At 38.6% G+C, this 26,834-nt stretch overlaps 4 protein-coding genes, 4 long non-coding RNA genes and 1 other non-coding gene across 11 annotated transcripts in view; 5 read left to right on the top strand and 4 right to left on the bottom strand.

Moving 5' to 3' along the window:
- The window catches only part of LOC130695088 (cell division cycle protein 123 homolog), a 39,006-nt gene extending 24,927 nt beyond the window's left edge, over nucleotides 1-14,079 (top strand). The window contains exon 7 of the mRNA XM_057518206.2: nucleotides 14,068-14,079. The gene's annotated coding sequence lies outside the window, so the exon portion shown is untranslated. The remainder of the gene's footprint in view (nucleotides 1-14,067) is intronic.
- On the bottom strand, nucleotides 3,162-4,457 carry LOC130695092 (mitochondrial import inner membrane translocase subunit Tim17-B-like). Its single transcript, XM_057518214.2, has 4 exons — nucleotides 4,307-4,457; nucleotides 3,993-4,092; nucleotides 3,715-3,907; nucleotides 3,162-3,645 (listed from the first exon to the last, which is right to left on the bottom strand). Exons 1-4 carry the CDS (start codon nucleotides 4,327-4,329, stop codon nucleotides 3,470-3,472), a joined length of 492 nt encoding a protein of 163 aa, XP_057374197.1. The 5' UTR covers nucleotides 4,330-4,457; the 3' UTR covers nucleotides 3,162-3,469.
- On the top strand, nucleotides 4,712-6,565 carry LOC130695091 (small glutamine-rich tetratricopeptide repeat-containing protein alpha-like). The gene is made up of 9 exons (XM_057518213.1): nucleotides 4,712-4,849; nucleotides 4,926-5,013; nucleotides 5,083-5,205; nucleotides 5,265-5,386; nucleotides 5,468-5,617; nucleotides 5,713-5,924; nucleotides 5,990-6,041; nucleotides 6,098-6,160; nucleotides 6,227-6,565. The coding sequence occupies exons 2-9, from the start codon at nucleotides 4,927-4,929 to the stop codon at nucleotides 6,360-6,362; spliced, it is 945 nt and encodes a 314-aa protein (XP_057374196.1). The 5' UTR covers nucleotides 4,712-4,849; nucleotide 4,926; the 3' UTR covers nucleotides 6,363-6,565.
- On the top strand, nucleotides 7,265-10,440 carry LOC132087893 (uncharacterized). Of its 3 annotated transcripts, none has more exons than XR_009420835.1 (10): nucleotides 7,265-7,406; nucleotides 7,847-7,886; nucleotides 8,212-8,336; nucleotides 8,526-8,570; nucleotides 8,654-9,312; nucleotides 9,383-9,440; nucleotides 9,517-9,688; nucleotides 9,753-9,800; nucleotides 9,877-10,118; nucleotides 10,183-10,440. It is a non-coding gene; the product is annotated as an uncharacterized LOC132087893 (long non-coding RNA). The 3 variants fall into 3 exon arrangements; XR_009420834.1 differs by having other exon boundaries at nucleotides 9,383-9,444; XR_009420833.1 differs by having other exon boundaries at nucleotides 9,383-9,688.
- On the bottom strand, nucleotides 12,050-12,903 carry LOC130695094 (uncharacterized). The gene is made up of 5 exons (XR_009420904.1): nucleotides 12,672-12,903; nucleotides 12,545-12,618; nucleotides 12,356-12,473; nucleotides 12,218-12,288; nucleotides 12,050-12,128 (listed from the first exon to the last, which is right to left on the bottom strand). It is a non-coding gene; the product is annotated as an uncharacterized LOC130695094 (long non-coding RNA).
- Nucleotides 13,259-14,728, bottom strand: LOC130695093 (uncharacterized). The gene is made up of 7 exons (XR_009002261.2): nucleotides 14,628-14,728; nucleotides 14,450-14,566; nucleotides 14,272-14,374; nucleotides 14,115-14,216; nucleotides 13,962-14,030; nucleotides 13,585-13,712; nucleotides 13,259-13,516 (listed from the first exon to the last, which is right to left on the bottom strand). It is a non-coding gene; the product is annotated as an uncharacterized LOC130695093 (long non-coding RNA).
- Nucleotides 14,729-16,793: 2,065 nt separating this feature from the next.
- LOC130695418 (uncharacterized) lies at nucleotides 16,794-17,992 on the bottom strand. The gene is made up of 3 exons (XR_009002379.1): nucleotides 17,615-17,992; nucleotides 17,391-17,526; nucleotides 16,794-17,325 (listed from the first exon to the last, which is right to left on the bottom strand). It is a non-coding gene; the product is annotated as an uncharacterized LOC130695418 (long non-coding RNA).
- A 4,388-nt stretch (nucleotides 17,993-22,380) lies between these two features.
- On the top strand, nucleotides 22,381-23,536 carry LOC132087876 (uncharacterized). Its single transcript, XM_059494844.1, has 2 exons — nucleotides 22,381-22,510; nucleotides 22,589-23,536. The coding sequence occupies exons 1-2, from the start codon at nucleotides 22,421-22,423 to the stop codon at nucleotides 23,477-23,479; spliced, it is 981 nt and encodes a 326-aa protein (XP_059350827.1). The 5' UTR covers nucleotides 22,381-22,420; the 3' UTR covers nucleotides 23,480-23,536.
- Nucleotides 23,537-24,619: 1,083 nt separating this feature from the next.
- Nucleotides 24,620-24,736, top strand: Trnal-caa (transfer RNA leucine (anticodon CAA)). The gene is made up of 2 exons: nucleotides 24,620-24,657; nucleotides 24,691-24,736. It is a non-coding gene; the product is annotated as a tRNA-Leu (tRNA).
- The last annotated feature ends 2,098 nt before the right edge of the window (nucleotides 24,737-26,834 follow it).

Here is a 26,834-nt window from a genome sequence, read left to right as displayed (position 1 = left end):
GCTGTGTTGACTTCAATGGATTTTTCTCTCCTCTCTCTCTCTCTCTCTCGTTCAGCGTGATACGCGTATAGCCCACATAACGGACCGCCCAGTTGTTTTCTCATTCTCTCTCTCTGTGTAGTATTCCGTTCTTTTTCTCTCTCTCTCTCTCTCTCTCTCCGTATGCTGGCCGCTATAAAAGTTAAATGCAGTGGAAACACAGACATAGACCGGCGGGTACACGCCGTGGGGCCACTCCAACCATCCGACACGGCCCCGCTTTCACGCAGATTTTGCCAGTAATGCTGAAAGGTATGCAACTGACACTCGAGAAGGGACTCCGCTATAACTTTGTCAGAGACATACGCACACACCCATAAGAGAGAGTGGCTTGTCTGAAGATGCACTCAAGGCTAAAGCTTGCAATGCTAAATACGAAATACGAAATGGTTGGCGTGAGGCCCGTCTAGGTCACGCGTGAAATCGCCAACCAGAAAAGAAAAATGAAGCGACCTCCTTCCTTTGTTAAATCTCAATCGACGTGCAACGTTAGAGACTCGCAACACATTTCGACATTAACCAAAAAAAAAAAATTTTTAAACAAGTCCGTGTGGTTTGTTACGTCTAAAAGGAAGCACTCCTTCTTCGTTATCTCGGGCCTGTCAATACAGCTGTTTTAGCTCGTCTCCAGTGTGTATTGCGTGGCTCAATTGGAACGAGTTTGACATGAAAAGAATCGATCCGAGTCCACCATGCGAGCCTAACATCAAGGCCGCACGAATGGACACTGTTTGATTGGTAATTTGTGTGGCATCACGTTGGATACTGAAAGACAAACACTTGGCACGGTCCGGAGTTTATAGAGCTAACGCACAGGGGCCATCAACTTTGAAAGAAGGGCGTTAGTTTTGTAATACACGCAGTGCGTATTTCAGCTCTGCTGGATGGGCTAGACATTCAAATGGTGTGAGACATTTATGAGATGCAATATGTTTTCCCATTCAGTTTCGCCAAGGTGCCGTGAAAAGAATAAGAAAATTCTTTTTAATGCAAGGACAAAAAAAAAAACGAACCTTCCTAATTCGCTCTCGTATAGTCTATCATATCAAGTCGTTTGTGGTGGTTTAATTTGAATAGGACAAATAAAGAACAACAAAGGCGAAATCTACAAAACTTGTTCGATACAGAAAGGTGACTTTTTCTTTTGTTTTTCTTTATTTCTCTTTCGAAATGACTCGAATTTTGTTCACTGGCTTTGATTGAACGCAATATTATACGTACGCGCACGCGCAGGGGAAACAAGAAAAAGGGAGCGTATATTCAAAAGAGGTCACTTTCTCAACTGTTAAAAGGCTTAAGAAACGGCCGTTATGGGCATGGGCAAAAGCGTTAGAAATCGTCGGGCTTATTTTTTGAAAAAAGAAAAAAAAGTTAGATTTACTTTTGACAGTCGGCCGTGAGATTGGAACAGTGTATGTACAGGCATGCGCTAGTTTCATAAAGGCCGATAACGTCTCTCGCAACACACATCCGCAGCTCACCTTGAAAAGAACCCCAAAGTTGAGTCGTTTCCTCTTGCTGTCGATGATTGACTGTTTACGAACACGCGCACAAAAACTACTTTTTTTTTCTTCCCTTCTCGCCAAGCGATAAGACCACCCGCCCAGGTACTTTTTTTTTTTGTGTTTGTTATTTTCTATGGGTGACGGGCCAGACTGCCGGCCTTTTGACGAGCCATCATGACACGTACTGTGACGTGTCAGAAGATGAACAGGAGAGATAAGAGTGGAGAGGTGCTGCCCTTTGATGTCCCATCCAATTCGGCTCATTCAGCAAACGAACCGGACTTTTTTTTTTTTTCTTGCCACCTCCGACCGGTTTCGTGTCAGTTCTGCACTTTTAGACGTCAGCTTGTTGAACGATTGCCTAATCCTAAATGTCGACACAGTGCCTTCACTGAACTCTTCTTTTTCATAAGGCAACCTTTTTTTTTGTTTTTGTTTTTGTTTTGGTTGTTTCATGTATGGTATCAAGTTTTTTTTTAGTTCAGCGCTTTTTCCTGCTCGCGTAGTAACCTCCCGCCTTTGTTCTGTCGGTTTATTGATCGCTGGTGATAAAACACATCCGAATAAGAGGCAACGCGACGGGATAGATGCAAACAAATAATCATTAAAAAAAAACAAAAAGGAGGAAAAGACTAAGGTTAAAAGAGAGATTATAAGCATATTCGCATCGAAGGGGCTTGGGCCTTTGTCCATTTAAGGGCAGTAAACAAGAAAAGCTATAATGAACTGCCTTTGAATGTGGCCGATGTGGTGGGTCGAACAACGGGAAAGGAGATGGCGTGGGAGAAGTGCAAACAGTTGAGAATTACAAAATGCCACACACTAATAGAATCAAAATAAATAAACGAAGCGCGTCAATCAATTCATTGTAGTCGACTGGCACGTAATCCTTCGTCTTATCCATTTATGATCAGTGAAGTGAAGCGGCTAAATAAAGTTGCGTGATCGTGAGGCGATTGGAACACGGTGTTCTCGGAATGGGTGTGACCATGAGGTCGTAGCTGTCGATGCGTGGCGAACATTAAGTCAAAGTAAAAAAAAAAAAAGATTGTAGAGGTTTTTCTTTTCTTTTTCTTCGGGAGGTCTGAGACGATAACATTCCGCGATAATGTATTTCGACTAACGAAAAAGAAGGAGAGAACAAACGGATGGCTAGAGTTTCTCTCGCGTCTGCGTTCATCGACTCATTGTGCCCGCAGGGAGGCCATTCTTTCATTCTATCTATGGGGTTCTCTTTATTATGTACTATGGCACGTGATTTGCATAGTGACTTGGTAGCCGTAGATATTTATTCCTTTGGCCACATGATTGCTGTTGCTACAGCGGCGCGCAGGCCGCTTTGAATTTCGTTTGACCGTCCCATCATTGTGTTTCCTTTCACGGCATGTTGCTTTTCATCCTCAGTCTCATGAAATGTTCGCTCTCTATAAGTTTATGTCTCTCCTTCAATTTCGACAGGAATTTTCTCCGACAGCCATTGCCTTTAAACAACAGGTGCCAATAATAGAAAATTTCTTTTTAATGCCATGCCTTCTGTGAATGGGCAAACTTGATTGGAAAGCATTTTACATCGGTTAAGGTAGCCAAACAACGAATGCAGTTGCAAAGTTCATTAAATTTTGTGGAGGTGTTTCTTATTAGTAATCCGTTTCTTTATACACTTGATTGAGATGCGTCAAACAGCGGCATTAAATGTCAACAGCACAGTAGACAGGCGGAAAATGCCAGAAGAAACATACGGTACCAGGACAGAGAAATGGGGCTGCGTGATGCATGCCCAATCAATTAATGCAAATAACTGACTCACGTGTCGCTTTCTATAGCGTGTGAGCACTACCGACGAGGAAACGAGGATGAATAGAATTGGGGGGAAAAAAAAAAGAAACAACAGAGAGGAAATTGGCTGGCTAGATTATGACGTTTGGCTACTGGTACTGTTGGGATCCAAATGAAGGTGGAGAATTCATTGGTTCTTCTGCAGCAGGGCTCATAGGCCGAAATTGATCAGCTGTCATTCGCGTGAAGAGAATGCCCATGCCTTCGATTAGGGCTAAAATTAAGCCTCCAACAACCGCGCTGCCGACCATAGCACCCGCACCATCTACAAAACAGGAATATCGAGTTAATTAACTGTCAGACACATCCCATGATAGGCTGAAAATGTTCTTACTTCTGGCAGCAAGGATACCACCAGTTGCAAATCCACTGATGATTGAGTTCCAAGGGTCTTCTTTCTGCCGGAAGTAAACTAATGTGCAATCTATGGTGGAGAACATTCCACCCCACACGGCAAAATTGCCACCAATAATTGGAGCCCTTTCCTTGACAGCAATTATACTGCCAAATGCACGCCTTTGGAAACCCTGCATGTTTTACGAAAAACCATAGGATGAATGAAAATTTCACAAGTGAAAAGGTATTGCAATTCAGTATGCTTCCTCAACTTACACTTGGGGCATTCCTGAATCCTTTGATGCTCTGGAAGACAGCGCCACCGATAGCTCCCATGGTGAAGGCTCCACCACAATCGTCAACAATTCGCCAGGGGCTGAAAAAAATTAAAAATAATTCTGAGATGATAATTTACAAATACACAGCACAGTGTTCGAAACAGCGGCGTTTGTTATAAACCGGGAAGTGCCCACGTTGCTTTAGCTACTGTTAGACCCCCCAGCATAGAAAAAGTTCAGGACTATATAACACTGTCATGGAGCACACAATTTGAGCACAGCTGATTTGGGATTTAACGTAAATAAGATTACCATGGTTCTCTTTGATATTCCATTGTTTAATTTAATGTTTCGTGACTTGAACAAAAGTTCGACACAAAAAAAACGGAACTTAGAGGAAAAGGACAGGTCGAATTCGTCTGCTAGACGATGCCATGATACTGAATGCTTCAAAACGTGCATGTTGCCTGACGAGAAAGGCAATTGCGTAATTTAACATTTCATTTGTGATTCCACCGTTAGTACAGGGAAAGCTATTTCCTGTACCACACGTTATGTGAAGGTTCAAAATTTAATAAATAATTTAAGAGGTTGCGGTGAAACATATTTAGGTAATTTATGAGTTATTACAAATCGAACTGGAACTGCTACTACTAGGATAAGAGCGCTAGTTACCATTTTTCTCGTATCCGGTCGGACGCAAGTTGGCCTTCGTGTATGGAGCATTCTACGACTGTCGCCTGCTGGGAAAATTCTATGTTCTTTGCTAAATCACGAAGTGGAAAGCAACGAATAACTGACACGTGTGTCAACATTTCCTGGCGGTATCACATCCATACTGTCGATTCGCTAAAGGTATTGGCAATTATTAATATCAATGTGTATATTTCGTTGAAAAATTTCACGTATTTTAACATATACAGTCTTTTAGAATGTCAAGTGTGAAGCGGCTAGCACTGGCCATCGTGCAGTTTTTAGCGGAGCAAAAACAATACGGAAATTTATTACCCGATGCTCAGGTATATTACACATCTGTTTTAAGCCTAAAAATATAAAATATTTCTAGTACTATATTGGGTGAAATATAGGAAAGTCTTGAGGTTGCTGTGCAATGTTTAGAAACCGCATTTGAACTGTCACCTGACGATGCAGCGTCATTGAGTGTCTCAAAGTCATTGCTTGATATCTTCCATGATGCTGTTGCCTCTGAGGTTAGGGTTTCTGAATTCAGTTTAAATGTGATGTAATCTATAACATTATTATATTTCAGGTCTCAAGCATGCCAGATGAAGCATCTGAGGAAAGCAAAGCACAAGCTGAAAAACTGAAAAATGAAGGAAATAATCTAATGAAATCAGAGCAGTTTAATGAAGCCCTTATGTGTTATTCAAAGTACTAGCCACCATTTACTGGCTGTTTTCTGCCCCATGGCATTATCAATTTTTATTCTTCCACTTTGATTTCTTTTCATAGAGCTATTGAACTGGACGGAAGGAATGCTGTCTATTATTGTAACCGGGCTGCAGCGCATAGTAAACTAAATCAACACCAGAATGCCATCGACGACTGCAAAAAAGCGATCAATATTGATCCTTTGTATAGCAAAGCCTACGGTCGAATGGGGTAGGAAATTGTAGTTTATCGCAATCTGATTGCGGTGTTTTTTTCCTGTCAATATTCAGTGCGTCTAAAATTAAGTTAAATTTTTCAAAATGTAGTCTGGCCCATGCCAGTCTAAACCAGCACGGTGAAGCTGTCAGATGCTATGAACGAGCTGTCCAGTTGGAGCCAGACAACGAGAGCTACCAGAGTAACCTACAGATCGCAGAAGAAAAACTTAAGCAAACGGGTGGAGCCGAACGTCTTCCTGGAATGCCTCCTGGCCTGGGTATTCCAGGACTTGATGTGGGAGCTATGCTTAATAACCCAGGTCTCTTAAGCAACGAATAGTAATTCGTAGCTCTTTGTGTTAAATGCTTTTTTTTCAACTTAAAGGTTTGATGTCTATGGCGCAGCAAATGCTAAGCAATCCAAACATGCAGCAATTGTAAGTTTTCATTTCCAGCTCCTTTTTGTGAACGATAACTTAATGGTAGTTTATAGGATGAATCAAATGATGGCTGGTTCTAGTCAAGGTGGTGGTGGACTGGAATCCCTGCTTCAAGTGTAAGCAATGCAAAATTTACTGAATTTCTCAATGTTGAAGGGGTTTGATGTTTTCTACTCGTGCAGGGGGCAGCAACTGGCACAGCAGATGCAGGCAACCAATCCTGAACTGGTGGAACAACTAAGGAGGCAAATGGGTGGACCCGGTGGACCGAATCCATTCGATCCTACCGCTGATTCGGAGCCAAAGGATCCCCAGTAAAACTCAGTACATCTTGTCGAGCCACTGGTGTCCCCCATTTATCTAGGTTTTCCTAACTCGGCCCTTTTCACTATGTTTCATTTTCGAATTCATAAATTTTTTTTAATTTTTTTTTATTTTTTATTTTTTTTGTCTTTTTTGTCTTTCTGGTTCCTACCTGTCGGTAGTGTCATCCATGTGAAACATACAATAGTTACGCGTAATGGTTCTATACTTCAAGTGCATAACAATGTATTTGTGGTCATAAGAAGAGCAAACGGTAATGAGTAAAGAAAAAAAAATGTAGAGCCTAAATTTTTTTTTTTTTTATATCCGCCCGTCTAGGATGACACAGGCGGATACATCACGTTAATGTCACGGTTATTGGTCGAAATCCAGAAGCTTTTACTCAACATATATCGTTGGTTGGTTGGTGGGCCCCATGGATGCAGTAGATTTAACCTAAGTAGCCTATTTGGTACAGGACAGACAAAAACAAAATTCAACATAGAAATCGAATTTCTATTGTTTTCATGTTTTCCAATGTCTGCAAAACGAAGGACTATGATTTTTATACGAAATGTGGCAGATGTTGATCGGTTAACATAGTTATGGGGTTATGGTTATGTCAACCTTTGGTTGGCAAAAGCAGAGCAGCTGACAATTTGTCGGGCGTACCGATGTGAGATGTCAGGAGCAGACTTCTAGTAACTCAACATAACATAGTACCGTCTCTTGCATAATTTTAGACGACGCCCTGTACGTCTCATCAATTTGAATTCTACTCCAACTACTAGATTCATTGTTGCTCACAGATGTGAGCAATTAGCAAAGCAAGTGTTATGTGGATACGAATGGCTACAGTAGATGGCATCCGACGCCACGATAGATGGCGTTTCCTGTCATACTACGCTTCTTGGAGGGTCAGCACACTAACAAGTCAGTTAAAGTTACTTGAACAATCAGGCGTTGTAAAATGGCGTCAAATACCGGAATACTAAGCGTTTGAGTACTGAGGAGCCAATGGACCGTACCACGCGCAGTTTCACAGGTTTCTACAGCAAGGTGACTACTTCTGGAATCTTCATGAGCTAATGTACTAGTTAAGTTTTCAACATGGCTTCTAAAGCTGCGGCGGACGTGGGCTTTTTGGTATAGAACATGCTGCTTTTACCTGAACGAACCTCGTTGTCAAGATAAGCAAATAGAAGCGCTGCATGGAGTGTATTAAGTTATTTAATCCATGGTTAAGTTAACAAACAAATCCAAGTTGAATTAATTCACTATATTCATATGTCTAATTATATTATTAAAATATTTTGTGAGATGTTGTCAGCCGTTAAATGATTTCTTTTCACTGCCTAAGGACTAAGCAGGATTACCGGCAACAGGCAGTGAAGTGGCAAGACATTTGAATTATCAACATAATAGTAGTTTAGTAGATTCAACTGATATTTTATCTAATTTTGTGCATTGATCATAACTTATATTTTGTTGGAAACTAGGTTTCAGTGTTCAGGGGCAAGTAGCTGCCAAAAAATTAAAGTAAGGCACAATTCAGAATCTTTGTTTTTCTGAGTTACACATTCATTCACAGTGATGTTAAAGTAGAATAATGTTTACTTTCACATTTTATACCAGATTGCTGTCAATCTTTGCTAGCTGATCATAAAATGTTGTGTGTTACATAGTTTGGTTTGCCTGTTCCAAGAATTGATAGCCAAAAATTATGCATTAGTTATAGGTAGTTATGGGTGCAAAGAAGCAACTTTTTTTTCTGACATCTACATCCTACATGCACGTTAACATTGAAGGAAATGTCTTATTAAGTAAAGAATAAAAACATATTTACTTTTGCATTTTGTTCCAGGTTGCTGTCAATCTGCTAGCTGATCAAATGAGACGTTGTGTGACTACATTGCTTGGTCTGCATGTTCCTTGAATTGGAAAGAAAAAATGATGGTGAGGTTTTGGTGAAAGCAACATACTTGAAAGGTAACAGACAATATTCTTCCTGCAACTAGTATGACTCAAAAATGTGGTTTGTTTTCCCTAATGGCAAATATGTCGATAGTTACATGATAATGAGAGTTGATAGGAAAAAGAGTTTTATTACTTGAAATGGTGATTAACAAGTTACTATTATTATACAAAATGAAGATAACCTATTCCAAAAATTTATAGTAGAAAATGATGCTGAGGTTTTGCGGAGAGCGACTTCCTTAAAAAGTATGTATAAAAAACAAAGGCAATGGATTCCGGTAGTGTAAAAATTTCTTGCTTTCATGCCCGTCTGATGGCGTGCATTCCAGGCGCCTTTATTCACGATAGATGGCGTTGATGTCACTCAATAGTTGGCGCTGGACTCCACCGAAGTCCACTAGATGGCGTTTAACGTCTCCGTTGAAGTCCAATAGATGGCGCGGAGTGTCTCAGTTGAAGTCCAATAGATGGCGCGCAGTGTCGCCGCTGAAGACCAATAGATGGCGCGGAGTGTCGCCGTTGAAGACCAATAGATGGCGCGGAGTGTCGCCGTTGAAGACCAATAGATGGCGCGGAGTGTCGCCGCTGAAGACCAATAGATGGCGCGGAGTGTCGCCGCTGAAGACCAATAGATGGCGCGCAGTGTCGCCGTTGAAGACCAATAGATGGCGCGCAGTGTCTCCGTTGAAGTCCAATAGATGGCTCTAAGCGTCTACTGCACTTTGACATCTGAAATTGCCTGCTAGCGTAGAGTATGGATGTGTGTTAGTAACATTCTTCACTATTTTTCATTAATTTAGGTATTTAATACCTTCGGGGTTAATTTTTATACTCGCATTTATGATTCACAAGCGAGAGATTTTATGTTTGTTAGATACGAAAATTTAAAACAAATGCAAAATGTTTTTCCAGGGACTACCAATGGTTTTCTTCTGAAATGGTGTGTGGAAGCCAATCAGGAATTGTAAGCCTTTGATTAATGTTATGGGTAACTGTTAACTTTTACAAAAAATTTTTTTATAAATTAAGCTGATGTTTGTTTAATTTTCTTGATATAGGTTAGATTAAGTAATATAATGAATTGGAAAATGTATGGATAATTTCACTTCCACACATGTTGGTATTTTTATTTATTGAATGAATTCCATGGTTGATCTTTTCTTGTAAACTCATTTCTTCTTGACACTTCTAGTAAAAGAAACACATGTGCAAATAATTATTGTAGGAAAAATCACCACCTGTGCACAAGTATACAACCTTTTGTCTATCCTGTTGAGTTTCAGGTGCAATTAGTTGTTCAATGCTGTGGTGATGACACTTAAAACTGGCTGCCTAACATTCAAAAAATTGTTAAATTCCTTAAGGTGAGTTGTGGAATTGTAAGTTAATAGACTCCCATAGTAACTTGAATGAAATACTATTTTGTAGGTTTACCATTGTTTTCCTGCTAGGTGTGAAATGTAAAGCTTTATTCAGGTAATCAATCTATAATACCATCAAATTTATTTCACAGCAATAAAGTGAGAAGTAATCAACAAAAAATTCATCCCAGGCCCTTGTGATCTTAAATTTGATCTACCGGTCCTAGTAAAATTCACTTTGGGTTCTGAGAAGGCCAATAATTTTTAATCTGTGGATGTGTCTAAAGAAATTACATTGGCGCTGCTGGTTGTCTAACTGGAATTTTAGTTCTTGAATGAGATTCAGGTTTGATGATGCAGGTGTTACATTAATGAATTACGCTCTAATTCACTAACATTTCAAGGACCAATTTCTTCCTCTTAAAATTTACTTGTAAGTAAAAATGAAGCTTTTATATAATTATGTATTATCTGCGTAACTTTTTCCTATTCAATAGGAAAGGATTTTGTTCATTCTGGGAACGTATCTATCAACGAAGGAAGCTCCAATGGGACGTGTCGTATGTTGTACGTGTATATATCACATATGTTGTCATTTCCAGTTGTTTCACCCGAAGCTTCTCTCAGAAGAATATGCTAAGCAATCAATTCACGAGTCATTTAAGGTATGAAATGTATATATGAATCAAGAGTTTTTATGCTTAATGGAGTTTTACTGTCTTATAATAGATTAATAATAAATTTTGATCTGAAAAGGTTCCTTGTTTGGGGCAACGTACTGAATGAAGCATTATGATTGGATACACTACATGGAATTTCCATACTTTATTGACATTCTCATTTAAAAACGGTATTTAATATTTTAAAAAATTGAAGTGCATATCTGGGCTCCCTTCCTTTCCGTAGCCCCGTTTCCCCTTGACTCGTAATAAGCCCGTAGGGGGTCATGCCCCTACTGTACGGTATATATAAAAATAACATATACCGAGGTTTGGAGGGCTCTGGCCGGAAAGGGGACGTGGAGGTCCGCTTAGTCCGATGATGTGTTCACGGAGGGCGACGTGGCTACCCACAAATCCGAACTAAAGGTTAATCGCTCCAGTAAAAATGTTCCAAATCTTCGGCTCTTCTTCCGGCTTCTCTTAGCCAATCACCGGGTAATCTCCCCGGTGGGTCAACAAGGCAGTGTCTCCCCCTGCCTGGGTTGACGGCAACTTTTGAAAGGGCTATTGTGCCTTTTTAAAGTTGCAAAAATAATTATAATGTGCAGAGAATTGTTAATAAAATTTTTTTCTAAAATATTTTTTGCAAAATTTGTTTCTTACGTTGTCTGTGTATGGTGGGCTACACACATTACATTTATCAACTTTTCTTTTATTTAGCTTGCTCAATTCACCTTTATTGTTTATGCCACCTTTTATGATAAGTATTGTTTCCATTAGTTTATCGTTCATCTGGGATTTGAACCACAAACCTACAGCATTACAGCACAGCGCGCTACCATTGCGCCATGACTGTCCTTACAAGTATTAGTTTAGATTTTGATGCCTATGTTAAAATAAGTTCGTCATTAGGTTATTATGGAATGCCTATCATAGTAATAACAAATTATAGATGGCATAATGGAAAAGCTATTGATTAGCATGCTAGAATACTTGGGTTCGATCCCCATATCAGTCAACAAAACAACTTAATAAATAAATGCAAAAAATAATTAATGTTACAAAGCATTTTATTTTCCCTCCTTCCACCCACAAATCCACCACTATACATATTCCACATAATACAACATACAATACATACAAATACACTTAACTAACACGTTGGCTGCCACGCCACTACTATCTACTATAGCTACATCGCTATCTAAAGGATAGCGACCAAGGGGGACTGAGGACAGTCCGGGCTGAAACGGCGATGAGACCTTTACGGAAATGCACATCCCAGGTCTACATCGCCGTCTCGAACAAGGGATTCCCTATGGTGCATTGCCTATGGGCCATTCGGCCAATCTTGGGCAGTGGCGCTGCTCCACCCCATGGCAGATAGCCATGGAGCAGAACAGCGCGGCCCGTCCCTGTCAAGCTACAAAAAAAAAGGGGATAAAAGGTGGGTGGCAGCCAACGGGTTAGTTAACAATAAACATTGCAAAACACACAATACCAAAACGACGAGGCGAAGACGCGGCGACCACGAAGCGAAGACGGGAGGGCGGGCGAGGCGAAGAAGGGATGACCGGCGAGGCGTAGACGGGACGACGGGCGGGGCAAAGACAGGGCGACGGGCGAGGCGACGGGCGAGGCGAAGACGCGGCGACTGGCGAGGCGAAGACGCGGCGACTGGCGAGGCGAAGACGCGGCGACTGGCGAGGCGAAGACGCGGCGACTGGCGAGGCGACGGGCGAGGTGAAGACGGGCGTGGAGAAGAGGAAGAAGGCTTTGTTCTGTATCGTAAATGTTAAGAAAAAGAATTACTTAGTGGGAAATATAAGATTGCTGATGTAGCCAAATGTATGAAAGCAATTTGACTTACTTCTGTTGTCCAATGGCTAGAAATACTGTAGGGCCAGCAAATAGGCAGCAGACGGCAAAGAGTTGGCAGTCCTATGGTTGAATATTGAATTTATAAAACAAACAAACTATACTAGGTATGAGAAAAGTTTACCAATACCAATATAAATTGTGTTGAGGTACATGTCTTTGTCTGTTGGTAGGCTAAGTAGAGTATACAACTACCGAAATGGCTGTGGTTACAGTTGGCACTGCAGCATAAGACGAATTTGGTGCACCTGTTAGATTACAATTGACAGGAGACCATGAGCGGTTAAAGATTAGAAGAATAATATTATGGTATTCCTACCCATAGGATTTGCATCTTTGGTGACATTCCTCAACGGGAAGTATCCTTTACAAATGAAGTTTCATGAGCTAAACCTTAAAAGAAAATCCGTCAGTGAGATTCTGATAACAAAACATAAGTCTTATACCTCTCAATGAGCACCAGAATAGTTTGATGAATGCAACATAATGGGTTGTGAATAGTTTTTTGGTTTGACAGCTGACATAGGTGATTACAAGACATGTAACATAAAAACCAAGCATTTTGTGGGCTTCACTTGCAAAACACACTCTAGGATGAAAACACACAGATCAACCATTAGATTTTCTTGAATTTTCCCTTGGAATACGACATACTTCACAAAAACTTTCGAACACAGGTTTCACTACTCCCAGTCACCAAGTAAGCAGTGGCACAGCAGCGTCATCTTGTTTTCCAATTAATAACCGTAATATTCGTAAAAATTGAAAATCTTGTTTTTTCGAGACGGGAACGGCACTGATGTGAACTCTTTTAACAAACTTCTTGAGCGTGAATGACAAATATGGGGGGCCACCTCCCCCCCATATTTGTATCATTTCAATTTTATTTAAACAAATGCAGCGACCAAAATCATGAACAGCATTTTTATAATATAGCGATTTAACCTGTTTTTGAGCCCGGTTTTTTTACTGTCTTTTATTTATTGATTCAAAAACCTAGATATTTCTAGGCAATACATAATTTGGGTTCACAATTCAACAAGAAGCTTGATTGCACTTCACATCTAGAAATTTCGCAACTTCACACATCTCTGGATTTCAAGCTATTAAACATTAATGCTGTCTGACAATACAATTTTCTTTGTTGAACAACTGCAATATTATTTCGGCCATATGTTTCACGGAAAAAATTCTCCACTGAGACAAGGACGTTGATTGAGCGTTGTCGTGTGCCTATTTCAATAAAATGGATTACACCTTCATTTTTCTGCTCCGAATACATCATTTTTGCCTGGAATTTTGTTTTGAATGGTATAGTTAGAATACATTGCATTGTGTTCATTAGCTTAGATCACTTACTTTTTGTCATACGTTCTTTAATTGCGTGAGGCTGTGAAATCGTCGACAGGCGATATCTGAATGAGGAAGTCAGCAAAGAGCTTGCAGACTCTTGAATAAACTCAAAACTATAAAAATCTAAAAATACCCTGAAATCAAATTGTAAAGAAAATTAATTTTGTTTTCCAGCACTTCCATTATTCACTGGAAAATTACGATTATATCGAATGCAAAATATTAATAGCTCACAGTAAAATGAACACCTAAATGAATCTAATCAGCTTTACACTATCCAATTATAACGTTGAAAAGAAAAAAAAAAAAAAAAGCTATTTGTCCGCATAAAAGAACCAACGCAGACTGGAATTTTAACAAAAATAAGGAAAAAAATTAATTACGCAAAAAAAGTTAATCAGTAGCGGTCCATCTATCAGCCACAGAATAACAGAAATGTGATTCAGCCCAATCTAGAAAGCAAAACATTTTTTTGTTTTGTTATTGAAGAATGTATGTGTTCACTACAAACAAAAATGAGTAGTTGAAATATCTACCATAAAATGCCCCTTTGAATGGCTGATCCTCCGTCATACAATGTCCTTCCAAAAAGTTATCAAACAGTTAAATTGTGTGTCATTGGCTGGCTGCTCTATGTGCTAATGAAAAAAATGTTGGGTAAACCCATTCAAAAATTCAACGTTAGACATATACTTCTTCTTAACCTCCTGATTTGATCATCCTTGAAAATGACTGCTGGACAGATTAGGAGGCATCCGTAACATTACATTAGCAACACAGTTTTACCCGGGAAATCCTAAAAGAGAGAAACAGAACAATTAAACTGTGTTGCATTTTACTAATAAAAAAGAGTGAAATATTTTGATAGTACATCAAGTTTTATCCTACAGCTGATTAATGGTAAGACAAATGTAATCATCACCCTTAGGGTAGACATTTTCCGAAGTCCTGTTCGCCATGTCCCTGCTTTCTTTCAGCAGCGTTCCACCTAAAATGGCAAATGTTTGATTAACGTTAGAAAATTAGATAACTCTGAAGAAATGCATTACCGTGTAACATACTTGACGACGATGGAGAATCCTTGTTCCATCATGCAATAAGAAGCTATATGGCAGTTGCCAGAAAGCCTGGATGGAAAAATCTATTCATTAGATTAATATTGATGGAATTTTATTGTACCATTTGCCTTTCAATTTATTCATTCGATGCCTGTTTATGGGATTTATCGTACCATTTGCCTGTCAAGCATTTCCTACTGCATAGGTGTTCGGGAATAATCACGGCTGTACGAACTTTGTGCTACAACTTGAATATGGCTCGTTGTTGTATCTGCTGAGGGCTTACATTACCGAAGCTGACTCTTGCTCACAGTTCGGTAAATCTATTAGATGGATTAGAATTTTCATTGATGTGACATAAAGGATGTCATCTAAAATAATGGATGAGACGGCACTATATTATGTTGACTTTCTAGACTGCTTCTGCCACAGACAAATCACACCTGCACGCTCGACAGATCGTCAGCTGTTGGTAGTGTAGGTAGATATAGTCATAATTAGTTAACCGATCCACATCTGCCATATTTCGAAATCATCGCCCTTCGCTTTACAGACGTATGAAAAGAAACCGTGAAAACTATGGCAATATGGCAACCCGTTTTACCCAAATATTTCTGCTGCATCGCGCTAGCGCTGTAGCGTACTGGCGCGCTAGCAATGTATCAAATATTCGGTGTATTTAAAAAACGATTAACTTAATGAAAAAAATAGCAATTTTCCCGGAATCAGCATTTAATTTTGAATATATCTTGTGATATTCAACCAATGCCGATGAGTGCCAGTTTTTGCAGAATTTTTTTTTTTAAGCCCGACTAAATAAGCCCGACTTTTCTTATTTTTTCGTTTTTTACGTTTAATTAAAAAACCATAAGACCAATTGAAAAATAAATTTGATTTCCATGATAAGCATTCGATTCTGAATCGAAATCATTTATTTTAAGCGAAATTTAAAATTTACCCAAAAATGAAAAAGTGCAAAGTGCAATAGCCTTACCACTTTCGCCAAAATCGGCCAAAAAATGACATCTCTTGGAATTCGACGAAAATCACTCAGTATAATCAAAATTTAACGCTGATTCAGAAAAAGTCATTCATCTTCTTGTCAAGTTAGCCGTTTTTGAATTACATCGAATTTTCGTGCAAAAATTAGTCGAGCTTATTTAGTCGGGCTTAAAAATTTTTTCTACAAAAACCGGCACTCATCGGAATTGGTTGAACATCACAAGGTATACACAAAATTGGATGTTGATTCCTACAAAATGTCAATTTTTTCATCAGTCAACCATTTTGGAAATACACCGTATATTTCTGCTGCATCGCGCTAGCGCTGTAGCATACTAGCGCGCTAGCATTGTGTCAAATATTCAGTTCATTTAGTCCATATAGTGAAATACTTTCAGATTCTTCAATAATAGATCCGTTTTAAACTGATATTTATGCTTAATTAAAATATAATTCAACCTTCTTCTATTTTATGATAATCTATCAATTTTTTAAGACTCGATCAAACTTGAAGACTTGATTTTTATATGGCTAGAATATGTTAACTTGTCATTAGAGGATTTACTACTAATCTGACAGGTCGATGGCAAGAGTAAGAAAAAAGCATGATTTTTTTGGGGGTAAAACGGCTTGCTATGAAACAACGAAAATTCTATGTCGATGATGGGTTTTCTCCTTGTTTGGTCTTTATCAAAGGCAAAATCAGAGAAGAGAAGCTCCATGCTAAACAAAAGTGGTCTACGAAGTAGTCTTTGTTTCAATGCAGTTCTGAGAACATATGAAGAAAACAAAAATCTAGTTAACTACTTTTGAATTTTGCAACAATTATGGAGATTACAAGCTTATGTCTAAACTCTGAAACTTAACCAGAATAAATAACAGTCCACAAAATGAGGCATTGCTGCCATATCACAAAGGAGATCTCAGATCAGTGAATGATTGAATTATCAACTTATCATTTATGCAAAACGTAAGCAGCTTTAGATGAAACTTTCCCTATTTATTGCTACCTGCAAAAACAAAAATGAAAAAAAAGCAAATCAAAATACAACATTCAAAACACCCAAAAACAACATTTTAATAATACAAGCTAAATGTTTGGGAGATGGACCAAAATAAATAAACAAAGTCAATTGGAAGAACTTTGTTGCTGGAACTGAAATTTGGAATTAGTTGATATTATACCAAAAGTGTGAAAACCAGTTTGAATTTCGTACATATCGTACCTATAAATCACTTACACAGGGACAAAAAAGGGAGAGCAGAGGACAACATAAAACAAACAAATGAAAAACAAATACTAAGGTATTCAGGTTAGTATGACAGCTCTATTACTATGCAATTCCACAAGTCACCTGAAGGCATAAAAATACTTATTGTATGCAGTTAAGTGTATAGTATCACCAAAGCATTATACAAGTAACTAATTGCACCTGAAACTCCACTGGCCAGACAGCAGGTCATATACTTGAGCACAGGTGATTTTTCCCATGTTAACTATTTACACATTTAGTGTCACTCATGTAAAATATGAAACAAGAGGAAATGAGTTTACAAGAGAGGAAGCTTAACCATAGAATCATTACCAGGATGTGTGGAAATTAAATTATCAATATCAGTTATACTTTTCAGAATATTTTACCTTTACACAAAACATTCTCCAATTCATATTTTTTCTTTTCCTCTCCTATATCAAGAAAATTTAAAACAAATCAATGTAGAAAACTTCTGCTTGTGAAAGTAAACATGTACCTGTAACATTCATCGAAGGCCAACAATTCCTAATTGGCTTCCACACACCATTCCAGAACGTAACCAGTGGTAGTTACTTGAAAAATATCTTGCATCTGTTTTAAATGTTCGTATCTGGTAAACTTAAAACCTGTTGCTAATGAATAATAAATTTATGAACAAAAATTCACCACGAAGGTATTTGCCTATTGTTTCGTTGAAAACTCAAATACCTACTGTATTACCTATGGTAAATTGTCTGCTAATGTAGCAGGCATTCACACGTATCAGACTTCAGGTCAGGCTTGCAACGCCATTTATTGGACTTCAGGTCATGCTTGGGACGCCATCTGTTGGAATTCCGGTCATGCTTAGGAAAGCATCTATTGGATTTCAACGCCATCTATCGGACTTCAGTAGGGTTGTAATGGACTTCATACCAGGCCTCCAACGCCATCTATTATTCACTTAAGCCATCTAGTGCTTAGCTATAACAATCCAAAGCCATCTAGTGCCAAGAAATAGAACTTCTAGCGGTTGGATTAGCAACCATACAACGCCATCTGTTTATTGAGATTCATTCATTTAGACTTTGAACTAAATGCAGACAATTTATAGCTATCTCACGTTGATAAAACAAGCCATAAGAATTTTACTAAGAAAGATAAACATTAACAGATAATAGTGATTAACTTTCTATAATGGTTTACTTACCAAATCGGTATATGAAGTAATTTTGCCGCAAGGTGGTCCCCAAAGTAGCAGAGGAACAATGACTTCCTTTAGCCTTTTCTTGGAATCAAAATAAATTTTAGAAACAAACAATGTTCAAGCAATCTATGTGGGTATCTTAATGTCTGTTTTTCAACAAGGGTTAACTTTTTTGATTCCTCATGTTTTTTTCGGTTTCTTTCTGCCTCTGCTCTCCTAACCAGTTCCTATATATTCTGTCTGTATTTGACTATCAAGCTAGAATTCCTTTACCGACATTTCTGCTGCCATTAAAATTTTTTACTATAACAGCAAATGCAAAAACAATCAATATTTGCTGAACAGAAAAACTTACTGGTGCAGTCAATCTCAGAAGTATCTAGAAAAGCCAAACGAAATAAATTATAATAACAAACTATATAAATTTTCACTCTACACAGATAATTAACTATGCAATCTCCATGGCATCATTCCCCACAGTAGTCACAGCCACTATTGGACTGTATTAAATACTTTGTTATTAAGAAGCAATTAATAAGGTTTTCAAATACCTGCATAATAAGTTTACTGACATCTGAGGTGTGCCATGTGCAGCTCTTCCTCGGTATTACTGTACTATGAACTTAGTCAGTCCCCCATATGGACTCCGATGGAAGGCGTTGCTTGACAGGTTTAACGCCATCTGGCGAAATCCATAGTTTCCCGGGGAAGTGTATATTTTAGAAGCCGCTCTCCCAGGCTATGATCGTCTTGTCTCATCATTAAGATGATTTTGGATTACTGTTTAGGTAACTGCTTTGCTGAGCTATATACTCTAAATATAAATAAATAATATAAATATACCCTTTCTACTTTAAATTATAAAGGAATTCCTGAATATTGATACAACTTCACATCATTGTAGAAACTTTACTGTAAAGGCGGAATCATTTGATTTACGTTTACCGACATTCCCAGAGAGGTGGATGAAAAGCTTTCTAACCGATACAGCATAACGGTAACGGTAACGGTAACGTTTGTTCCCAATCTCTTGCGTTAACTAAAATGGAAAAACGAAAAATTCATTCAAGGATTCTTCAATGTGATAGATGTTCAGTATCAATGGTTAATAAAAAAACTTACAGATGACGCTAATCTCAAAAAAATTCTATAAAAGGTCAAAGGAAATAAATTATAATAAAAAATATTATATGTTTTCATTCTACACAAATAATTACCTATGCAATCTCCATGGTGTTATTCCCCACAGAAGTTGCAGCCACTATTTGAATATATTAAATATTTTGTTATCTAAGAAGCAATTAATAAGGTGGACTTATAGTCCAACATGGGCTTCACGAGATGGCGCTACTTGAAAGGTTAGGCAGTAAACGCCATCTGGCGATGTCCATAGTTTTTGCGGGAAGTCCGTATTTTTCAAGTTGCGCTTCCAGGCAATGTTCCTCTTAAAGGGAATTTTTTTTTCCTCTATGTCCCATCATTAAGATGATTTTGGATTACGTCTCAGATACTGCTTTGCTTGGCCATATACTCTTTCTACTTAAAATATAAAGGAATTAGTGAATAATGATACAACTTCATGTTAAGGTAGATACTGTACTCTGAAGCAAATAAGCCATTCGATTTACGCTTACCAACATTCCCAGAGAATTGGCTGGAAAGCTTTTTTAACGTTACAGCATAACGTCAGTATAATCTTTGTTGTTCGCGAATCTTTTGCGTTAACTAACACAGAAAAAAGTAAAATTCATTCAAGAATTTTTCAATGTGATGGGTGTTCAGTATCAATGGTTTTCGTGTGTTCTTTCCTTGTGGAGAAAAACTCCGTTCTGACTCAACACAATCTTCATTGGTAAACCCAAACAGATCCGTCGCATTTTCGATCAAAAACGGATTCGTTTTCTTTCAGCGACACAAATGCACAACACCAGACCCCTGAAATCTAAATAGGCAAATCTGGTATATCAGTCAGTAGTGGTATACGGTCAGGTAAAAATCTGTTATCTCACCCTCCTCTGCGTCAGTTTGGTTATTGTAGTAGTGCAGTAGAAAAGACGGCAAGGATACAAGGAGAAGATGGTGTGTTTGAAAAAATTGCGCAACATGACTCTATGATGAAGCGATGGATGGCTAATGAAAAATCCCCGTATGAAGAAATTGGCGGAGGCGAAATGACAGATGCCACGGCGATGCCCTCATTAAGGTACTACATCGTCATCTGGCAGCGCCGTTCTTCATTCGGTTCCTTGTTGGGGCTCGCATCAAGAACTACATTGTCTTCGTCCGGATTGTCAGGTTCTCCTCTCCCAGGTTCCGGGTCCTTTACTGGTTGTTCATTCCCCACCTTCCAGACCTTATTAAGAAGAATTTGAAAAAAAAACAAGTGTAAGATCATTTTAAAAGTAAAAAACAAATACAAATGGAGTTCAATTTTTCAATCAATTTTTATGGATACTTGTTCTTTTTTTTGCAGAAATCGCTTGCCTCATTCAGGATGTCACAGACACTCTTTTTTAGGTCACGACTGAGTTCTTGAAAAAAAAACAAAAATCAGAACCTTGGGCTAGGCAGTTGCAACACTATCATCTGCTAGAGACTGGCTGCGTATTTCACAACAACTTCAACATTAATTTATGGATTTTATATGATGTGAATTCTCGTACTTGCTCTAGGGTAGCAGAAATTCAACAACACAAAGTAACCTGTAGGGGAAAAAGACTGTCATGAGATGGAGACAAACATGGATGTTAATGTTACCACAAGAACTACAATCTTAATTTTTCAAAAATTCCAGTTTTATACATCTCAAAAGTTATCAAATATACAATCTAAATGACGTTAATAAGAGCTCTGCTATCAAGAATTTACAATTGGTTTTTTAAAACAACGTGGATTAAAACTAATCCTTCGACAAATCCAGTAGCTTATGTCACCTCTAAAAGCACTTTCAGAATGCAATACTCTCGACTGAATTAATTTTATCAACAGCAAACAGCTGCACCTACCACACAAACAGTGACCAACCAAGGACATGCAAAAACTGATCCGATCGACGATCAATGTCAAATGATCGGATCGGCGATAATTTTTTTTATCGTGATCGGGATCGCGATTAATTTTCGATCGTAATCGCGGCAAATTTGGTTACATTTCATCAACGACTGACCTGACGATAAAACAAATTACTGGTTTGAGATTGGTATTCTAAAAACAAATTAATGTTTTCTTTTCAACCAATTCCAAAAGATGTCATTTTTCGCAGATTTTGAGAAAAGTGAGAAGGGAATAGCCTTCCCATTTTTTCATTTTTCGCAAAAATCTAGATCTAGCAAAATTTACAAAATTTTGGCTCGTATTCAAACGGGAAGGACGACAGATGATTTGGATTTGACATAGAATTCGAATTTTATAAGAAAACGTAAAAACGCAGTAAAAAAAACTAGCGCATCACTACACTACAGCGCTAGCACGAAGCAGCACAAATATTCGGCGTATTTCCAAAACGGTTAAAATAATGAAAAAAAGTACAATTTTCTCGGAATCAGCATTAAATTTTGAGCATATTCTGCCATTTTCAAAAAATTTCAATAAGTTTCAGATTTTGCAGATTTTTGAAGGAAAATTCCCACGGTAAGCGCGCCAGTATGTCAAGAATATTGGGTTTATTTTTGTGCAAAATGTAAAGTTTTTGAAATAATCGTAAAATACGTGCTTTGAGGTGGGAATTAACCTTCCCACTTTTTATAAAATCTGCCAAAAACGACATCTCCAGAGGAAGTACACGAAACACTAATTTAGTTATCCAACAGACATACAGACATGGGCTACCATATTAGTGCTATCATGCGAAAACAGGGAAAGAGAAATCAATATGTGGGGTTTTTCCAAGTCCTGCCAACATCATTTGTATACAAACCAGATGAATTAGAGCAAACTGGTCAGATGGTATTTTTGAGAGGCAAATGTCGAGGGGGCAACTGTAGCAAAGTCTGGAGGGTATTTGTCAAAGTGGGCAATCGCCCATACGCCGGAGGTATAAGGTTTCCTCTTGAAGTCGTGTAAAGGTCAAACCCTGCCGTAGATGTAAACTGATTGGAATGCTCTTTTTCTCTCCAGCAATGCTACTGCACAATTTGCTTGAAACGTTGATGCATCGTTTCGGGACAGAGATACGGTAAGAACATGCGGCATGTAGAACTGCTATAAGTAATGTGTAAGCGGTAAGATGATACATTACTAAGCTGCCCCGCTTCAGTGGCATAAGTGCACTTTAGTAGTTTCATTCAGCATTCTTGATTACTATTTTCATTTTTATGAAATTAGTTGCATGACACAAAATAATGGCTCGTCTTGCTCGGATTTTTGCGCTAATACTTGTGTTCTTTGTCTCGCAAAGCAAAACTGGTGTCGTTTCTCCTGACTGGCAATTGGTAATTCTCTCTTAATAAAAAATTTTGTGGGCTAAGTATTAATTTTTGACTAACTTTACGTTGGGTTCATCATCTTAGCCGACTCGAGAGAGCCTGAAAGCAGGTGCTGAGAGAGCCGTGTTGCTATTAGATAAAAGTATTGAATCGCTAGAAGAAATCAAATCCTGGGCAATCAAACACCACAAGGATTCCAATATCGTGCAAACTGTAGGAACCTCCGTCGGAACCATTGGCACCATCGGCGTTGTTGTTGGAGTCTTGTTTTCCTTCTTCACTGGAGGAGCGTCATTAATATTGACTAAGATTTCACTGGGTGCTTCCATTGGCGGAGGAATCACATCTCTAGGTGTCGGCATAAATGATATCGTGAAGACAAAGAGTTACAACGAGAGAGCTGCAAAAATTCTCGAGGAAACTAATCAACAAATTAAGAAATTTGAAAAAGACATGTCGGATGCCATTTCTTATATTGAAAGTACAAAGGAGTTCATCAAGAATAAATATGGTCTCGAAGATGATGCCGCCAGTAGAATCATATCGGAAATCACCAAACACGGTTCCAGCATACCAATGTCGGTTTTGAGGGCTACAGGATCAACAGAAGCAGTTGAAATGTTCAGTGCAGTCAACATTGTACGTGAAGGTATCCTTCCTGCTAAAACCGCACAGACGGTCCGCCAATCCCTGTCCGCCGCTGAACGTCAAATTATGTCCGAATTTCTGAGTACTCCAATGTTTTTTAACGAACACGCTAAGTTGTTCAAACGTAACATAGCGAAGCTGTATAAGGTAGCTGCTTTCAATTTCGTTCTCATGGGTGTAAGTGTGGGCCTAAATGTCTGGGAAATTATAAGTCTTGTTAATTCGTGGAATTCGACTCATCCATCTGCGATCGCTGTCGATGTTGCCATTCGTAATTTGCAAAATATTAGAAATAATGCCTATCATCGGATTGTAAAGCAACTATGAACACTCTGAATCAATTGGGCTAATTGTCGGTTTCGTACGAACAACTGGTACACAGTAACTGACTTATAGTTAACATTAGATACCAATTAGTCTCTCTTTCTTTTTCCTATTAGTATTTTCTTCTTTTTCTTTCTTTAATTGCTCTGGTTTTCCGCCAAGAAACAGCCAGTATCATAAAGTCTATTGTGGCAGAGTTGACATGCTGTAAACTCTGCCAAACAAAGGTTCGAAATGACATATATCTAAAATTTACATTAGCGTTTCGTCATTTTGTTTATAAGTAATGAGCTTACCGTGAAATTTGAAACTTTGAGCTGTCGACACGCATTCGAAATTTCTCTGCGCTTCACATTCTGCTAACATTTGATTTAAGACCCAAACCGAAATTTTAATCGTCATATCTCTCTGTAACACGACGCGTTTTAAAAATAAACGATAAAACGTTTACGAATCTCGAAATCTGTAAACATTGCACGTCTCGTATCCCGAATTGGATACGAGCATGAATTGCAGTGATGAATTTGTTCGGTGTTTGTGTGTTTTTATGCAACGACATTTCAGGAGCGAGAAATCTTACTGAAACATTTTTGATTATTGTGACTAATCTCGTAGCGTGTGAATGTATTTACGTTGCGTGACTCAGCAGCGGGTGGAACATGCTGGAGTTCTCGGCAGGATGTGTCAGCTTTCTATTTTCAGTGTAGCAACAGCGTTTTTTGAATTTTGTCCTCTGGGTAATATAGGCCGCGTTCGAAAGAGGCCTGGAAAGGAAGCCGAACTGTTTTTTCATCGTTGATTGATTTGCGCTTCGTTTCCATCAGACTCAAACGATTTTCTTGATGAATTAATACAATCACAAACAGGAATATTTAGGCGGAGATGCAAGATAATATCAACTTCAGTTAATCAAAAGCCTTTTAAATATTTAATATACAACACGCAAAACTTGCGTGTTTTCTCTGTATGTTCATAAAGCGGAAACCGGCTGCCGCAATGCTTTTTGACTCTGGGATGGGCTCGAAAAACCTGGGATAAAATCAGGCTTCGGAAAAACTAAAATGTCTAAAAGTCCCATCCGTCACCGTTATGACATCTGCTTTGGCTAATGAACTATTGAAATTTGTGGCTGGATACTTACATGTCAGGATGGCCGAGCGGTCTAAGGCGCCAGACTCAAGCGATAGCTTACCGAGATAATCGGTACCCAAGCATTCTGGTCCTCAATAGAGGGCGTGGGTTCAAATCCCACTTCTGACATCTATTTTATTTATGCCTCATTATTTTAACGATCAAGACATGCACGATTTATAGTGGATACTGAAGTTTGGTATTATGGACAACAGTTTCTAGAGTTCCTTATGCTGTCTTGTAGTGGCGGCAAGGCAAAATAAAAATTTAAATGCTTAATTTTAGAAATGCTTAATCTAAAAATACTTCCGTTTTGTTTATTTCTACTTTTGTGTTGTCGCTTATCTTATCTCTCCGATAACTAGTACTTTTCATGTTGGCATTTTTTCCCGGCTCGGAAGATACAATAGACCACCATTAGTGTAGTGCTTCTTTCATCTCTAGAGGATGCGTCAATTTATCAGTTCATGAAATGTTCTGAGGTTAATTTATAAACACACATTATGCCGAAAATATACCATTCAGTATTCTGATGGGTTGTTTTTCTTTTTCTCCTTTCTTTTGCACTTTTTATTAGAGGAGTTTTACTTAACCGGAAAAAGGGGTAGGTGCGCGTGAACTAAGTTGGACGGAGCGCCGTCTTGTGCACGCTGGAAAGCGCATGTTTTTCATGCCAAAGCTGCATGACTAGACATGAAAAAATTTTATGCACTGCGTGATATGCAAAAAAAAAAAAAAAAAATAAGCTCTAAAGGTTTTGCTTCCTATCGTATCCTTCGGCACTCCTGATATATCGCTATGTACTGTTGTTCGTTCACCCACGATAGACATGCCCGCCCTCATCGTCAAGTCCAGAGATTTCGAATCTGAGTTTTAAAACATTTTTCCTATCACGTACAAACTCTGGGCAGCACATTTCTGAGCCAGAAGGATTATCTTTAAATGTATTTTGTCCAACGATGTAAAGAGTCGAGTTTTGTTAGCCACGAGGTCGAACGGTACATACCATGAACCAATAGGCAAATTTTATAGCGGTCACTGAGGTACAACATTCACGTTACAATATTAAAGGGATATTTGACACGATTTCGCTTGGTGACCTAGTGAAGGCGCGGAATTTGAACGCTGAATTTAGATATGCTGTCATCTCTTCTATTTTTACTTTGTTCTCCCCGCCTCCCCCTTCCCATCCGACCTACTATTCTAGTCTCGCCTAGTCACTATTTCTTTGAAAAAGAAACACACATTTATTTGTTGACTTTGATGTCTGGTTCGCATGCGATAGGGAATTCTATTCGACACCGTGTTACGTACCCTCCATTCTCTCCGACTCTCATCTCCGACACATCTCTGAATGCGTAACACTCCATGTACTTCATTAACACTTTCATCAAAATCACTCAATCGCTTTTGGAATACACATTTAACTGATCAGTCCAATCGTCAAAGTCCGCTGTTAATTCATTAATAACTTAGTAGGGTGTCGATCATTCATTAAGGGAAGCGTTATGCCTATTTTTGGCATTACTCATAAACGGCGAGCGTTTAACACCCGTAAGAGAATGCAAGACATCCGCTGTTGTTGAGTTGTAATACTCTGAATAGCATGATTAGGGCATTGTGGCATACCGGCTCTCCATCGTTCCTTATCCAGAGCACAGGCGGACGCGGTTCTTCTGAAATATATACGTCACGAAGGCGGGAGGCGTATAAGTTATGCCAGCAATGCGCGGCTGCGTACCTCTTTCTATTGTAGCTGGCTGAAACCCACTGCAGCATTTCATCATGAAAGTAAATAGCAGTTTTGAAAGGTATAATTGCCAACGACTTAAACGGATTCAACGACATCACAAAACCTTTAGCACAATCTGTGTTTATTATACTTCAGACAAACCTACTGGAGTGGAAAGCTGATGATAACATTCAATTCATTTTCGATATTGTCAAATGTTTTGGGACATAGTTCTTGATATTAACAAGTTAAAACTGAATTTTGTAGACCTATTCTTATACTCATGGACGTTGTAATGTTCTAGAAGGGTTAGGCACGAGCTTATGGAGAGGACTGCAAGACCTTGACTTTCTTTCTACTTTGAGACGTTTTGTTTCTATTTGTTTATTTATTTTATTTTAGAGTTCTGATCTTTTCTCGCTCTCCTTTTCTTTTTTTTTCCCCATTTGCTTTTCAGTCACTCACGTAGTGCCCTTTTTCCCGCTGTCGCTCTAT

This window comes from Daphnia carinata, chromosome 4 (genome assembly GCF_022539665.2).
Source record: "Daphnia carinata strain CSIRO-1 chromosome 4, CSIRO_AGI_Dcar_HiC_V3, whole genome shotgun sequence".
Taxonomy (NCBI): Eukaryota; Metazoa; Arthropoda; class Branchiopoda; order Diplostraca; family Daphniidae; genus Daphnia; species Daphnia carinata.
Note: the sequence above shows the minus strand (reverse complement) of the source record. Positions and strands in the feature narration are given on the sequence as shown.